At 36.7% G+C, this 16377-nt stretch overlaps 1 protein-coding gene across 5 annotated transcripts in view; it reads left to right on the forward strand.

The window, feature by feature from the left end:
* Positions 1–16377, forward strand: part of atrx (ATRX chromatin remodeler) — a 49861-nt gene that overhangs the window by 9007 nt on the left and 24477 nt on the right. For all 5 annotated transcript variants that reach the window (XM_048176522.1, XM_048176523.1, XM_048176525.1 and 2 more), the window contains 12 exons: positions 244–2141; positions 7198–7264; positions 8113–8258; positions 8342–8512; positions 8600–8726; positions 12161–12260; positions 12348–12545; positions 12657–12798; positions 14022–14131; positions 14289–14435; positions 15053–15230; positions 15585–15722. In XM_048176522.1, the coding sequence (XP_048032479.1) occupies positions 244–2141; positions 7198–7264; positions 8113–8258; positions 8342–8512; positions 8600–8726; positions 12161–12260; positions 12348–12545; positions 12657–12798; positions 14022–14131; positions 14289–14435; positions 15053–15230; positions 15585–15722 (3422 nt within the window). The remainder of the gene's footprint in view (positions 1–243; positions 2142–7197; positions 7265–8112; positions 8259–8341; positions 8513–8599; positions 8727–12160; positions 12261–12347; positions 12546–12656; positions 12799–14021; positions 14132–14288; positions 14436–15052; positions 15231–15584; positions 15723–16377) is intronic.

The following is a 16377-nucleotide window of genomic DNA, read 5'->3' on the forward strand; positions in this document are numbered from 1 at the left end:
TCTAAAAGCAGTATCAAGTTAACAATCAGAAATTTGACAATAAATAAATAAAATAAAATAGTGTGGCTGTTTTTGCTGTACTGATTCAAACAGTAAAACTACTGTAGAAAAATTGCTTCTTTTTTTTTTTTGTCAAATTTTCTGTTAACTGGAAAGTCTGGGTGGTTTTAAAATCCTTAGATAATGCAATTTCATTTTCCCCAAATGACTTTAATGATTGGATGTTCTGTTTTTTGTTTTTAGGTGGTGTGCAGAGGGTGGTAATCTGATTTGCTGTGACTACTGCAGCAATGCCTTCTGCAAAAAATGCATTTTGCGCAACCTTGGGCGAAAAGAGCTGTCTGAAATCATGAGTGAAGAAAGCAAATGGCACTGCTATGTGTGTTGCCCAGAGCCGCTGAAGGACTTTGTTAAAACCTGTGAAAAAGTTTTGCTCAATTTGGAATCTTCTTACAAAAAGCCCAGGGGAGACAATGACAAGACAAAGCGTGAAGACCGCAAACACAAGCATACCAAACGAGAAAAAACTGCTGTAAACGGACAGGATTATGCATCAGACGGAACGGGAACGTTAACCTTTTCCTGTAAGACGTTGAAGGTTCCGAAAGAGCTAGTCAAAAAGACCAAAAAACTAATCGAGACCACAAACGGTTTGAATCGTACTTTTGTACAATTCCTCCAGCACAAATCAAAAGGCCCTGACGTTAGTGCAGTAAGTTATAGACACTTAAAGGCCTTCAAATCAGTTTTGGCTGATCTGAAAAAGGCCCATGCTGCTCTGGAGGATTCTCTTGAAAAAGAATTTGAAGAGAAGGGCCTCAAGTTTCAGAATGGAGAGGAGCAAAGACCACCAGACAGTCAAACTGCAGGTAAAACAGTCGTTAACTCGCATCATGCTGACCCCACTGCTGTTAGAGAAGATGGATTGGATTGCCCTACCAAGGACCATAATCCTTTGGTAGAAGAGGAAAACCAACAGAACAGTTACTCAGCTGATGTTGAAATGAAGGAAAGCCTTCCACTCTCACCAGAAAAAGCTCAGGACTGGTCTGAAGAAAGTGAGGCTAAAGATCAGGAAATGGCAGATAATCCTGACTTTGAGGAAAGCTCTGTCCCAGCTGGTGAAGTGTCTCTTGATAAAGACATTGTGTCTGTTCCACCATCTGTCCCAGAGGAACTCTTTGAGATGGTAGAGAGTCTTGCTGTAAAGAAAGAAGATGATGCTGGCAACTCGACTGATTCTAGTGATGGAAAATCAACGTCCAACGCTGAGGTTGTGGAATCCAATAAGAGCCTTACAAAACTGGGTAAAAAGCTTGTTGTCAAACTAACACCTGTTCCTCTTAAAATTACCATAAAACGAGATAAGAGCAATGAACGGTCTCCTTCAGAAGACATGGATGGTGAGACATTACATAAGGAGGGTCAAGATAGCAGACGCTCCCCCAGGATGAAGACCACACCCTTACGCAAGTCACCAGAGGCAAAGAGCAAACGTGAACCAAGGTCGTCAACGACGAAGGAAGAGCGCAGGGATGCAGTCGAGGAGCAGTGTGATTCAGATTCAGATGAAGTCCCTGAGGTCCTGCAGACTGCAGCTTTGAAGGCCAGCTCTGATGAGAGTGAACCCGAAAACTGCGGGAACGCTTCTGGCAAACGTACCAAGAAGAAGTTGGCTTCCCGCTCAACTGAGAAAGCGAAGCCAAAGCGCAAACTCGATATGGGCTCCTCAGATTCGGACCAGAGCAACAAGTCGTCAACGGCAAAAAAAAGAAGTGCCAAAAAGAAGAAGGGCAGGGAATCTGACTCCTCAAACCACAACTCTGATCTTGAGAAAGAGATGAAAAACCTGGCCAAGATTGATAGTGGGAAAAAAAAATCCAAAGGCGTCAAAAAGGAAGAGAACGAATGCAGTAAAGAGGGCAAAAAAGGTCCTAAAAGGTCATTCGAGCGAAAACGAAGGTCACAGAAAGAAAAGGCAAAGACCAAGGAAGAGTTTTCCTCCAGTGACGAAGAGGAAGAGGAGGAGAAGGAGGAGGAAAAGCAGGCTGATAACTCAGATGAAGACAGTGATCAGCAGAAGATTAAACCAATACTTGAGTCCGTTATGGCTAGTATTGATGGTTTCCATCAGTCATCAGGTCAGTCAACAAAATGATTAAAGGGTTAGTTCACCCAAAAATGAAATTTCAGTTATTAATTTCTCCTCATGTCGTTCCAAACCCACAAGACCTTTGTTCATCTTCGGAACACAAATTAAGATGTTTTTGATGAAATCCGAGTGTTTTTTTTTAATCTCCCATAGAAGGCAATGAAATTACCACATTCAAGGTCCAGAAAATAGTCAATGTGACTACAGTGGTTCAACCTTAATGTTATGAAGTGACGAGAACACTTCAAAAACAAAACAAAAATGACTTTTTTCAACAATTTCTTCTCTACACTGTTAGTCTCCTACACAGTTGATGTAGTGAACGCAGTGCAGAGCTTCTGCGTTTACTTCCGAATGCCAGTTCAGTAGTGGCCAATGCTGTTCACGTGAGCACCACGATGCTTGTGTGTGATGCTGATGCAGGACCCGGACTGATGCAATGGGCCCTCCGATGTAGAACACAGAAGCTCTGCAATGTGTCTTCAACGTAAACTGCATAGGAGAACGACCGGGTAGAGAGGAAATTTTTGAATAAAGTTATTTTTGTTTTGTTTTTTGCGCTCAAATTTTAAACCACTTGGATTTCATCAAAAATATAGTAATTTGTGTTCTGAAGATGAACAAAGGTCTTATGGGTTTGGAACGACATGAGGCTGAGTACTTAATGACAGAAATTTCATTTTTGGGTGAACTAAACCTTTAAATTAAGCTACATTTTATGGCAGAAAGTATTAGCTGCCTATTACGGTTGCGCGGTATACCGGTACTGAAAAATACTTACTATATTTCAAACGGTACACTATCTTGATTTTGCTCATTTTGGTACTTGATACGCTGCTGTTCCGAAGTTCACCGCTATGCGGCAATGTTACCCAAACTGATGCCAAACCCGGCAAATGTGACAACAGAGGAACAAGATGGATCAAACAGATAAAACTCACTTAACACAATAATATTGCTGCTGAAATATAAAATAAGAGAATATCGTGAATAACGATGTGTTAATGCTCATATGTGCAAGCGCTCTGTGAAGAGTGTCAAAGGTTTCTATTTACAGCATGTTTTTGCAGTGTTGAGCATTATAGCCAATCATGGACATGTCTGTTGAGCATGTGAAAGTAATGGCCAATCAGATGTGTTTAAGTTGCTCTGAATCCACTCAACACTGCTGAAAATGGTGGAGTTTGTTTAGAGCGAGATCAGAGTTCAGCTAAAGCACATTCGTTTATCCTTTCATTATAAAAATAAACAATGTTAATAAGAGCATTCTTTGTGGAGTGTTGTCAGATTCATTGATTATAATGGGAGTTTTCAGTCAGTAAGGTGGCGGTGCTGAGCTTTAGTGATTATAATGGGAGCGCTCTTTGCTCGTTTTTTACATTTTACATATATGATTGTCATGGTGCTAACTGCACATTTCAAAGTTTCCGGATTGACAACCTTATTTAAATGGTGGATTAAATCCAAAACTGTGATGATTGACATTGATAACCATAGAAACGGGAGATGAAAAAAAACCTGATACTGTATGTCAGAATAGATATATATGCATTAAAGGGTTAGTTCACCCAAAAATTAAAATTCTGTCATTAATTACTTACCCTCATGCCGTTCCACACCCGTAAGACCTTAGTTAATCTTCGTAACGCAAATTAAGATATTTTTATTGAAGTCCGATGGCTCCGTGAGGCCTGCATAGGGAGCAATGACATTTCCTCTCTCAAGATCCATAAAGGTACTAAAAACATATTTAAATCAGTTCATGTGAGTACAGTGGTTCAATATTAATATTATAAAGCGTCAAGAATATTTTTGGTGAAACAAAAAAAACAAAATAATGACTTGTATAGTGATGGCCGATTTCAAAACACTGCCTCAGGAAGCTTCGGAGCATTATGAATCAGCTGTTCGGAGCGTTAATTTGTTTTTTTGGCGCACCAAAAATATTCTCGACACTTTATAATATTAATATTGAACCACTGTACTCACATGAACGGATTTAAATATGTTTTTAGTACATTAATGGATCTTGAGAGTGGAAATGTCATTGTTGGCTTTGCAGGCCTCACCGAGTCATCGGATTTTAACAAAAATATCTTAATTTGTGTTCCAAAGATTAACGAAGGTCTTACGGGTGTGGAACGGCATGAGGGTGAGTAATTAATGACATTATTTTCATTTTTGAGTGAACTAACCCTTTCAGTCTTGGAGTGTAAATACAGACTAATAGATCTGCCAGTGTAATGTTACTTTTATAGGAAGATTGCACTTTTTGTATAATTCAATAATTGTATCACTTAAGTTTTACTGAGTATGGAACATCTGAGAAGTGCTGTTTATGTATTTATGCTTGAAAACAAGTAACACATCTGTTGAGTGCAGAGTAGTAACATTAAAGTGTACGTTGATGGCCATATGTGCTGGCACCCGCCATTTTAACAAAACGAACAAAAACATGTTTCTTAGACATGTTTCTCTCAAGTGCTTGACTTATACATATATATTCCATCTCCATTAAAACGTTTTACAGTTTCTCGCGGATCCTTAAAAAGTCTTTAAAAGTATTAAATTAGATAAAAAAAAAAAAAACAAAGCCATAAGTTTTAAAGTCTTATTTTTACTTATGAGAGGTCTTAAATTTTAGATGACACTTTAACTTGGACATCTAAATCATTTACCAAATTAAAACGATCTAATTAGCGTACGTATTATTTTTTTATTATTCTTTCTTTGTGGATTTGCTTGTTCACGTGACATTTCGCGGCATTTACGACACCGTATTACGTACAGTCTCCTCAGTGCACGCGAAAGGAAGAGAGAAGCAGAAGAAAATGGGTAACGTTACATGTCAATTCATTTGTAAATTTATTCTTTATGTGCTTAGGGGTGTATGTGTGTGTATTGTCTACGATGATATTGTATTTTTTTTAACGATGTGCGAGATGACATCGAGTTTGTCGCTCACGCTTTCACTTCGTGATGCATGCAGTTAACTTTGGGCCTAACGTATATGCCGTCAAAATTCAAGATACACGGGCATTTTTGCCCCGGTGAGTTTTTGTATTATATTCACATAACGTTAGTTACATTTTAGACAATATTGTCAATATAGTTTTTTTTTTTTTCTTGATTTCGCTGAATATTTCAAAATGAAACCAGAGCAGAACAGATTCTTCGTGCAACAGACAGCGACACTTTTTTTTATTTTTATAAACTTACTGAATCTGCGTTTTGAACGAATCAGTTTATTTAATGATTCAATGACCCATTTAATAAAGATGGTCATTTGCTTCATTCCTGAATGAATCTGAACAAATTGGTTGAATGAGTCACTCATTAAGATTAAGACAGTGACTTGCTGCCACCTACCGGCGGTTTAGTTTCATATCAATTTAATTAAAGAGTTAAAATTAGAAATTACTTCATATTTAAAAATTGAATTAAATTTATGTAGCCTAATTGTAAATGCAGTGCAGATTTATCAGTGCCACTTCTGATGCGCTTTTGTGTCACCTTTGCATTGCTGAGATGGATTTTGTTGGTAATGATTTCATTTGATTTGTATCAGCCCTATACTATGTAATTATTCTAATTAAATTGAATTTGAATGTTAGAATTTGACACAAGGTGATGCATACATATAAATTAATTAGTTAATAAGAAAAAATGCCTTTATATAGCTAAACATCCCCCTGGAAATCAGTTTAAGGTGGCAAATATTGCACCTTAATAAAAATGTTAATTTCTGTTACTGCTGTGAACTAACTGTCACATAGAATATGAATAATATGAATGTCTTTGTGAGTTGGCTGTCCACAACAGGCCTAAACCATCCATGGTAGCAGCATAGAAACACACTAAGTAAAAAGCTGCTCTTCTGCTTATTAGAGCTTTTTATTTATTTACTACACTACTACAATGATGTCTTTAATAGCATCCATAATTTATGAAATGATTTTAGGAGACGATAAATGAGGACTACTACTAAGTTGATCATGAAATAGTATGCACCGTATTTTCCAGAAAAACAAACAACTCTCCACTAACTATTGGTCATGCTTGGTCAAAATTGCATTGTTGAAAGGGGAAAAAAAACAGTGTGTAAGACACATTTTATTGTGTACGTCACATTTTACCTAGAAATAATGTAAAATTCTAGTAAATTAAATGAAGCGTTTACAAACTTAAACAATTCCTTTACATTGAATGGTATTCAGAACAAGAATAAGAAATAGAAGTATAACTAACAGTAATTTTATATAGTGGCATTTGTTATAAACATTTATTATAAACACCAAACCTAAATTAATTTATTTAAAGCAAAACTGAAACAGTGAGGTAGGCCTATGTGAGCCCAAATTTATTTGTATATCACATTTCCCATAATTCAGCACAAATCCAAATGTGCTTTGGGTGCTTAACGTTAATTTCATTATATAAGTTGCTTTGGAATATAAGTCGCAGCACTTTTAAGATGCTAAAAAAAATGTGAATTATTAATATTCTGGAAAATACAGTATATAGGAGGACCAAATTTACATCACAATTGATAGTCATTTGCTGAGACCCCCAACCTGCAGACTGTTGGCTGCTGTCATCTGCATTCAGAGTTCAGATATTTTCTGCTTTCATGACGTTTCTGTTCTCCTGATTGTTTTGTTTTCTAAAGGAAAGATAGGTGCAGAAATGTGACTCCTTGTAGCTCTCCTGTTAATAAGGGTGCCTAGATGAAAATGAACTACTCAGGCCCTGCGCACACACTATATGTGAAACATCACTGATCGGAGGCATCAGTCGATATATTGCTAGCTACGCATTGATAGAACATTTGAGAGAAATTAAGATGGACCTGTTTTTGAAAAGAACATGCAGTCGCTTACTACACTAAAAAAAAAAAACATTGGGTAGAGTAGCTATTAACAATTGTGATTATATGAGACATTGAATGCTGTAAAAGTTTGAGAAGCACTGAAAGGTCAGAAAGTTCATTATCTGCACTTTTTTGAATTTCATGGCTTTTATAAGTGTTTTTCTTGTTCGTCAAGGTGATGAAGTTGAATTAAAGGCTGAATCCTCTCAGGTGGTGGATGATGACGATGACCCTGAGAATAGGTATAATTTATATTTGCTGTGAATATTTTTTTTATTTTTATTTTTTTAATGTTTTTGCCCATTTAATCACTAAGACTGTGGGTTTTAAAAATATTATCTAGTGAAAAGTATTAAAGTATTCCTGTTATGCTTTTTCGGGTATGACTTTTCATGTTGTGTGCTGTATAGCTGTTTGTAAATGTAAATGATCTGAATTTTCAAAGATCAAAGTGTTTCATGATCTGAGATAGTCTCTCAGATCAGAAAGTTCATCATCAGTGTTCTGTCAAACTATAACATACACAGACACTGTAAACATACTATACTATAAAAGAACAAATAGATAATATAAACTTTAACCTCAAAGTGCGATGCACTTACTGCCTCAGATGCAGCTGTTCTAATAACGGACAAAACTCTGGTATTCACTCTATTTGAGCTTGATTTTAGTTAAATGTTAATATGATGACACTTGCAAGTGTCTGACATTATAAAGCTACAATCCCAACTTTGTATTTTTAAATAATTCAACACCAAGTTGTCAGAGTTTTTTTTAATTCCTGAAAAATAGCAATTTTGGACATACAAGGTTTCTGCCCGACAGCGACTCCTTCTGCATTAAAAAACAGTAACTGTTGGACTTCCTGTTATTAAGCAGAATCCACATTTGTTTTTTTCAGTTTTTATTGTTTCCTGGAAATTGAACCCATGATGTTGACATTTGTAGTTATATTGAAGCACATCATTCTGCATCTGATTAAGATGATCAAACTAGTTACTTTAAAAATAAAAATATCTCAGACTGGACAGTAACAAGTTAAAGTTTTTATGGGCTTTTGGCCTAATCTTGTTTCTGTCTCTTCTAAAAGAATTGCCAAGAGGATGCTTTTGGCGCAGATCAAAGCCAACTATTCATCTGGAGCTGATAGTTCATCGGATGATGAAAACGCAGACAAAGAGGATGGGGATTCGACAAAGAAAGGAAAATATGGTGCAAAGAAGCAAGAAGGAAGTGGTGAGTTCAGAGTTGGTTCAGATTTAATGCCGTTTGAAGCAGATGTGTTCTTGTCATGTATGAAGTATTGATGTTCCCTGCAGAAAAAGAGGAAGAAGATGAAACTTCAGACTCAGGTTCAGATGTTGACGTGAAGAAAGGTGGACGCAGGCACCGTTTGTTGCGTAAGAAATTGACTCTAAGTGAAGGTGACTCTGATGACGAGACCCCAGTCAAAAACAAGAAAGAAACCAAAAAGAGAGGCAGGCGGAAAGGTTGGTGTCAAGTCTAAACATAAGCTGGCACTTCTGACTCCTCTGAATGTTGTTGTTGAATGGTTTTATTGCTGTGCGTTTGTGTAGTGGACAGCGACGATTCGGCAGACTCGGACTTTGAGCAGTCGCACTCGGGCTCCAGTGATGCGTCAGTGCTTAGCGAGGCTGTGAGTGAAGACGCGGAGGATAACAAGAGCAATAAACGCAAAACACGGTAAGGATAGCAGCAGTTCTGTAGTTTGTTTTTTCATCTCGAAGCAGTTTTTTTTTTTTTTTTTAGCCGTGTTGAATTTGAAATGAAATATCAGTGCAATGTCAGCTTTAATTTGAAAGACTTTGCATCCATCACCAGCTACGTTAACATAGACACCTTTTGTTATTAATCGGGTTAATGTGCGCGTTTATATGTCACAAGCTTCAGATCGGAATTGATTTTTTGATATGCGCACACTGCACGAATATACAGAGTTTCCTGCTGTTTGTGCATACCATTCTCCTACATTGCTGCAGACTTAATATTTATATACTTCAGATCCTAGTTAGGAGACGGTGAGCTCATAAACCATTGTGCCGTGCTACTTTTATTTATCAAGCAGTAAAAATGCCCAGTCATTTTTAACAGGTTTGTAGTAAGTACTATAGTAGTAAGACAGTGATAATAAGAACAAATTCAGTATACACCTTATTGATGATACATACTTTATACAGGGAAGCAGATGAACACAGAATATAAAAGCAACACAAGGTTTCTCGTCAAGCGTTTTTTCCATCAAATACCATTATAAAGAAAACTTGTTGCATTCATATTCTTGGCATTTCTGCTTGCCTTTATTTACAGTAGTTAACATTTGAAGTGGATCAAATAAGTTAATCAAAGTTGTCCTAAAAAGGTTTTAGGACAACTTTGATGAAAGGTTTTGATCCGCTTCAAATGTTGACTACTATAGTATGCATCATAAAAAAGGTGAAAACTGAATTATGTGTTTAGTCTATCCACCTTATTTTTCAATGCGGAAATAAGGTAAACATACCCTTAATATCACTGTTTTAGTACATTAAGGCACTTTAAGGATTAAGCATCTTTAGCCTGGCATCGTTCACTCTCCGCCTATGCTGCTTGATCAGCCCTTTAATTCTAATGGTCTTTCTTTGTAGTTAATCTGTGTTTAAAGTTTTAAGTCTTAAAGATTTAAGTGGTGCAACACATCTCGATTTAAAATAAAACCCAGTTCAACAAATCCTTGATTAGCGTTAAACTTTGCTTGCTAATCCTTATTGGTTCAACCCACCCTAAGTGTTTTTCACATTAAGCGTTTTAGAACATCCTGCTGATTTTAGTGATTGAAATACTGCAGCAGGTGCTGTAGGCTGTATGGATCACAAGTGCTCAAAACTTGCATCTTGTTTACATATTTTTGTCTTTAAGATAGAAAGTTGACAGGCTTGTGCTGCTCTTTTGCCCTCCAGTGCTCTGCGACAGTCGCATGACTGAAAACTATGACGGCTTACATTTGACTTTATTTTTCCGACTGTGCTACTAGTCTGATAACAGTCAGATTGTTAGGGTCCATGTAAGTGCAGCTAATTTTCAGCGCTATTAGAAAACCATCCTTTTGTTAGCCATGGCTATCGACACATTGTTTCTCCCAGGGGTGCATGTTAGGGGTGCTTGTCCCATATTTATAAACTAATACAGAAAACAAAGTGGTATCAGAATTCTCTTCCATGAGGCTGTTGTGCACATTACACTGCAGCAGCACCATCTAGATGATAAATGGATAGTTCACCCAAAAATAAAAAAAATCAGTCATTTACTCTTCTATCATCATCTTACTTTGGTTGGATAACCAGTTGATGGTTGTACTTCCATCATATTTATACAGTCTTCAAAAGTTCTTCTTCTGTGTTCAGCAGAAGAAAGAAATTCATACAAGTTTGGAACAACTTGAGGGTGGGTAAATGATGACAGAATTTTCATTTTTGGGTAAACCATCCCCTTAATGTCCGTCACCTGACCCCAGTGCAGCTGAAACAAAGAGGAACTCTATTTCTGCAGGCCTGGCAGAGCATCACGAGGGAAACGCTTCCCTTTTGACGACATCTATGTTTTTCAGTTAGTGCACAAGACTTACAACCCAGACCTAGATATGCTCACTGAATGCATTTATTATTGTGTATATGTATGCCTACACTAACATAAATACCTGGTCATTGTGTATTTGAAATTCTACTGACATATTTCCATCTACATTTTTTTGTTTCTCGTAGTAGTGCAGTGTTGCTGTGGGTAGCATTTTATTTCGATAGTCCACTTTAGATGTTCTACTAACCATAAATAACCATAAATAACACTACGTGTCAACTAGCAATCAATAGAGTATTAGTAGACTGTCTGCTTAATATCTCATAACACTTTATTTTGATGCTCCCAACAGACATTCTACTGACTATAAGTAACTTTGCAACAAACAATGTCATCTTATTTTTCTGACCCGAACCTTAACCTAACAGTCTACTAATACTCTAATAAGAGTTAGTTGACCTGTTGTTGCAAAGTTACTTAAAGTTAGTAGAATGTCTAAAGTAAACTGGTGAAAGTGATAGCTGTATTGAGTTTAGCTATATAGAGTTCATGGCTCTGATCTTTTGTAAGAACCCTCTACTACTCACAAATTCAAACTAGCAGTTTGGGGTCTTTTTTTAATTCAACAAGGATCTTTAAATTGGTCAAATGACAGTAAATACATTCATGATGTTACAAAAAGATTTCGGTAACATTTTACAATGAATTTACAATAGCTAATGTTAGTTAATGCATTAACTAATAACGAGCAATACTTTTGTTACAATATTTAATAATTGTTGTTCTTGTTCGTTAATTAAAATACAGTTGTTTTTTTGTAAGTTCATGTTAGCTCAGGTCCATTAAAAAAAGATTGAGATACAACTTTAATTTTAAAAATATATTAGTAAATGTTGAAATTATCATTACCTAAAGTTAATAACTGCTTTAGTTTCATTGTAGAACAAAAAAAAAAATACTTTGAATGTAGTGAAGTAATGTTAACAAATAAAACCTTACCAAGTGTTACAAAGATTTCTATGCTGTTATGCTGTTTCTAATGCTGTTTTTTTTACTTGTTTATAAAATATCCTGAAAAAATAAATGTTTTCAACATTGATAATAATAAGAATTTTTTCTTTAGCAGCAAATCAGCATATTAGAATGATTTCTGAAGGATCATGTGAAACTGAAGACTGGAGTAATGATGCTGAAAATTCAGCTTTGATCACAGGAATAAATTGCATGTTAAAATATATTACAATAGAAAAGTTATTGTAAATTCTTTTTACTGTGTTTTTGATCAAATAAATACAGCCTTGGTGTGCAGAAGAGACATCGTTCAAAAACCTAAAAATCTTATTGACCCTAAACATTTAATGGTAATGTATGTTTTAAGTGTTTAGTCTCAAATCAAATGTGCAAATAAAAAATGGAATCTCTGGCCATATTCTCCTTTCGTATAAATTTTCATTTTTATGGATTATTAATCATGGTTTTAATGCATATTTTTTAAGACAAATGAATCTATTACTGTTCTCTGGGTTAAACAAAACTTACCGAACATGTTCTGGTAACACATGTAGGTCGTCCAGAAAAGCAGCCAAAGACGGTGAGAGAAGTTACCAGAAAGAGAAGAAAAAACGACGTCGCATTAAGGTTCAGGACTCCTCATCCAGTGGCAAGGTACTATATAGTACAGATCTATTTCAGCACGATGAATAAAGTGTTGATGTCTTTATGTGAAGTATGTTTGGTTTTTCTGTTCTACAGAGTGGAGAGGAAGAGGATGGAGATGGTGATGGTGATGGTGAAGGAGATGACAAAGGAACACCCAAAAATCGCAAGAAGATCCGCAAGATCATTAAAGATGACAATCTGCGGACAGAGACCCGAGATGCTCTGAAGGAGGAAGAGGAGAGGAGGAAACGCATTGCTGAGAGGGAGCGGTTGAGGGAGAAACTACGAGAGGTAAAAAATCTAAGATGCAAATATTTAGAGCTCAGCATCGTGAAACTGTTTTGCTGTATTGTAGTTTTCATCTTGTACAGAAAACTCAAAGCTGGTGCTCTTTGGTTTCAGACTATTGTGGTGGAGGAGTCATCACAGGTCACGTGTCCCATCACCACAAAACTGGTGCTCGATGAGGACGAGGAGACCAAGGAGCCACTAGTGCAGGTTCACAGGAACCTGGTGACCAAACTCAAACCCCATCAGGTGGATGGTGAGTCAGCAGTCGCCTTGTTTTGTTTTGTTTTTTTTGTTTTTTTCTTTTCAGTACCAGAAATAAGTAACCAGAAAATTATGCATCTCTCTCTCTCACACACACACACACACACACACACACACACACACACACACACACACACACACACACACACACACACACACACACACACAATAATATTTCTAGTATGTCCCTTAGCCAAAGTAAATCAATGTTTCAAGTCATCATAAAATAAAAATTGACCTCATTTCTTTCTTATTAAATGTTTATGGTCTTTTTTTTAAATAATTTTTTAATAAGAAAATAACTTTCTGCTCTAAAACTTTTTTTTGTTGACGAAACCAAGGCTGCAATGGCTCCCAAAAAATTATAGACCAAAATGTCACAAAAAAAGGCAGCGGCTATTTGCACTAAGTATAAGTAGCAACTAGATTTTGTTTACACTATGTAAAAATAGCATTATTTTCTTATAAATAGTGACAGATAGCCTACTATTTGTACCTCAGTGTTGTACATTAAACGGAATGCAATAATAACAAAGTAAATTATTTAATAAATGGATGCTGCTTTGTTGGGACAATAAAGCCCTCCCTTCACCTACCCCTAATTCCTGTCCAACCTGATATGTGATGGGAAAAGGGAGTAGAGCGATTTCAGCAAAAGGCGGATTCGAACTCTGGTTGATTTGCGTCAAAACTTACTGTCATGTGCCTTATCCCTAAACTTTAGCTACTTTTGATAATCTTGCAACTTCCATAATTTTGTCTGGCCCAACCAGACGTCAGTGGGTGGAGTTAGTGTAAATAGCCTCTGCCAACAGGCAGTCAGTGTAAGTAGACATTCCACGAAAAAAATGTGTCTTGTTTCAGAAGTTAAATGTGTCAACTAGTAATTTTATTTATTCATTTCATTTTACTCGTTTTATCTTTTGGGGTTATTATTATTATTATTTTTTTTTTCAAATGTCATGCATTCTTTAGTTTTCAAAATATAAAAAACAAAAGAAGTAATCCACACACTAAGATCCGTTGAGAAAATGTTTTAATGAAGATGCTCATTTAAAGTAACAGCAAAGGTTTACTTCCACATAGCTATATAGCTAATTGGTGCAGTTTTTCGTATTTAATTGGTTTTAGTCCATCATAGTGTCCTTTTCTAAGTGGAGGAAACATGGAAAAACACAGACAACAAGTGATGTTTTGTGTTTGTTCTGTTTGCAGGTGTGCAGTTTGTGTGGGACTGCTGCTGTGAGTCAGTGAAGAAAGTAGAGAAGTCTTCTGGTTCTGGCTGTATTCTGGCCCACTGCATGGGTCTGGGCAAAACCCTCCAGGTAAATGTGTTATTTATTTATTTAATATTATAATTATTTCTTTGGAACCATCTTGTTATAATACCATGTTATGAACAGCTGTAAATGATATTTGTTTTTTGATTATGCTGTGGCTGCATTGCAAATGTGACTCTGCCATTCTTTCTGCGTCCTGCAGGTGGTGACGTTTCTCCACACTGTGCTGCTGTGCGAGAAACTGAACTTCAGCACAGCTCTGGTGGTGTGTCCACTCAACACTGTGCTCAACTGGCTCAATGAGTTTGAGAAGTGGCAAGAAGGCTTGAAGGACGAGGAGAGTTTAGAGGTAGAGATTTGGTATTGTATCATGTAGATCTTTCCATTTGAAACTCCACACAAAATATGCTGAAGTATAGCATTTGAAGTATTGCATGGCTCAATGCTAAGGATTTTTCTACTGGTCTGGTTTTTCTACCTGGCTGGTTTCTTTTCTGTCTTTTGTGTGAATAACATTAAAAACTGACAGCAGTACTGGCCTGAGCAAGCAAGTGAAAGTTTCGTCAATTGGCCTGATTGTCTTTCATGCTGGTCCTGGGCCATCAGACAATCCTTATTGTTGAGCCCTGTATTGTATAATGAACGTTACAAATAAATACAAATTTATATTGAAGTGTCCATGTTGTATGTGATATGTGGACTTTAGGAAAGTAAAAAAAAAAGGGGAAAAATGTTTTAATTAAATTAGGTGTTTTTGCTGCTGGTACTTTAAGATACGTGTAAATGGACTTTTGCGATTGGCTGACCTCAGTGCGCTTGCGTAATTAACATTGTAATTCATTGGGGTGTCATGCACATGCATTATTAAATTATAATTCAAATAAACATGTTTAAAGGTATACTAAGTAAATTTTGGCCCTCTAACTGTATGCATTTTGCGTTGATGCCTTTTCCTCTGGTTTTCAGGTGACAGAGCTGGCCACAGTGAAGAGACCTCAGGAGAGAGCGTACGCTTTACAGCGCTGGCAAGAAGATGGTGGCGTCATGATCATAGGCTACGAGATGTACCGCAACCTCACGCAAGGACGAAACATCAAGAGCAAGAAGCTGAAGGAAACCTTTCAGAAAACTCTAGTTGATCCAGGTGAAGTTACTGCATTGGCAAAGTGCTACAACGCACGTGATTATGATAAACCTGGAAATATCAACTGGTAGAAATGTTCAAATTGTGATTTGCAGTCCTGGAAAAAAAAAAAAAAAAAAACATTTACGTGAATAAAGCTGACACGCTGCTGTAAAATGTTTAATTTACTAGAATTTTTTTCTTTATGAAGGAATTCTCTAAAAAATATTTTTAGAAATCCTTATCCAGCAAGCATGAACTATTGGCAAACCATTGTAAATGTGTTGGTCAGAAGCTGTGGCAGCACTGCCTGTGACCACCACACACAGTTAGATAATGGAAATGAGCTGAATTGGCTAATGTTTTGATGCACAGGTCCGGATTTTGTCATCTGTGATGAGGGTCACATCCTGAAGAACGAAGCATCTGCTGTTTCCAAAGCCATGAACTCCATCAAGACTCGTCGGCGGGTGGTGCTGACGGGAACTCCACTGCAGAACAACTTGATCGAGTGTAAGTAATGCTTAGGGATGTGATGGTACACAAAAATGATGGTTCTGTACGTACCTTTTGAAGTCACATTTTTGAATGTTTTCAGTACAGCGGGGTAAAATTAAAACACAAAATTGCTTCTTTTTTACTTTTGTGGTGGGAGGAGCCAACAACAGACACTGTGGGTGTGGCATCAGGCCTCGGAGAGGCTTTTATTTAACAGCAGTAAAACAAAACATTCAAAAACACCCACTCCAGTCGGGAACCTAGCGAAGAGGGCAAGCTGCTTTAAACTAAGCTGAATTTGAAGCACATAATGAAGCATGTCTCGTGTAGGACAACTTGGATCACGCGTTTTTTTTTTTTTTGTTTTTTTTTTTTTTGTCCCCACAGAAGCTCACACTGTCTTATTTTTCAGAAGTATATCAATATAAACGCTAACGTGCCATCATAGGAGAGAAACTAAGTTTCAAATGATGTTAATCACACACAGAAGTTACGAACAAGCAATGGTTAATTTAATGCTGTATTCGTTTGGTACACATGCCAAACCCGAAAGGCCCATACCGAAAATTTGACACTTTTATGTATTTATTTAAGTGTCTGTGGTTTTCAGCCAATGCCATGATCTCTCAACTGCCAAATATCAGCTAACATATTGGTAGATCGTTAGTTC

Source organism: Megalobrama amblycephala, linkage group LG23, assembly GCF_018812025.1.
Source record: "Megalobrama amblycephala isolate DHTTF-2021 linkage group LG23, ASM1881202v1, whole genome shotgun sequence".
Taxonomy (NCBI): Eukaryota; Metazoa; Chordata; class Actinopteri; order Cypriniformes; family Xenocyprididae; genus Megalobrama; species Megalobrama amblycephala.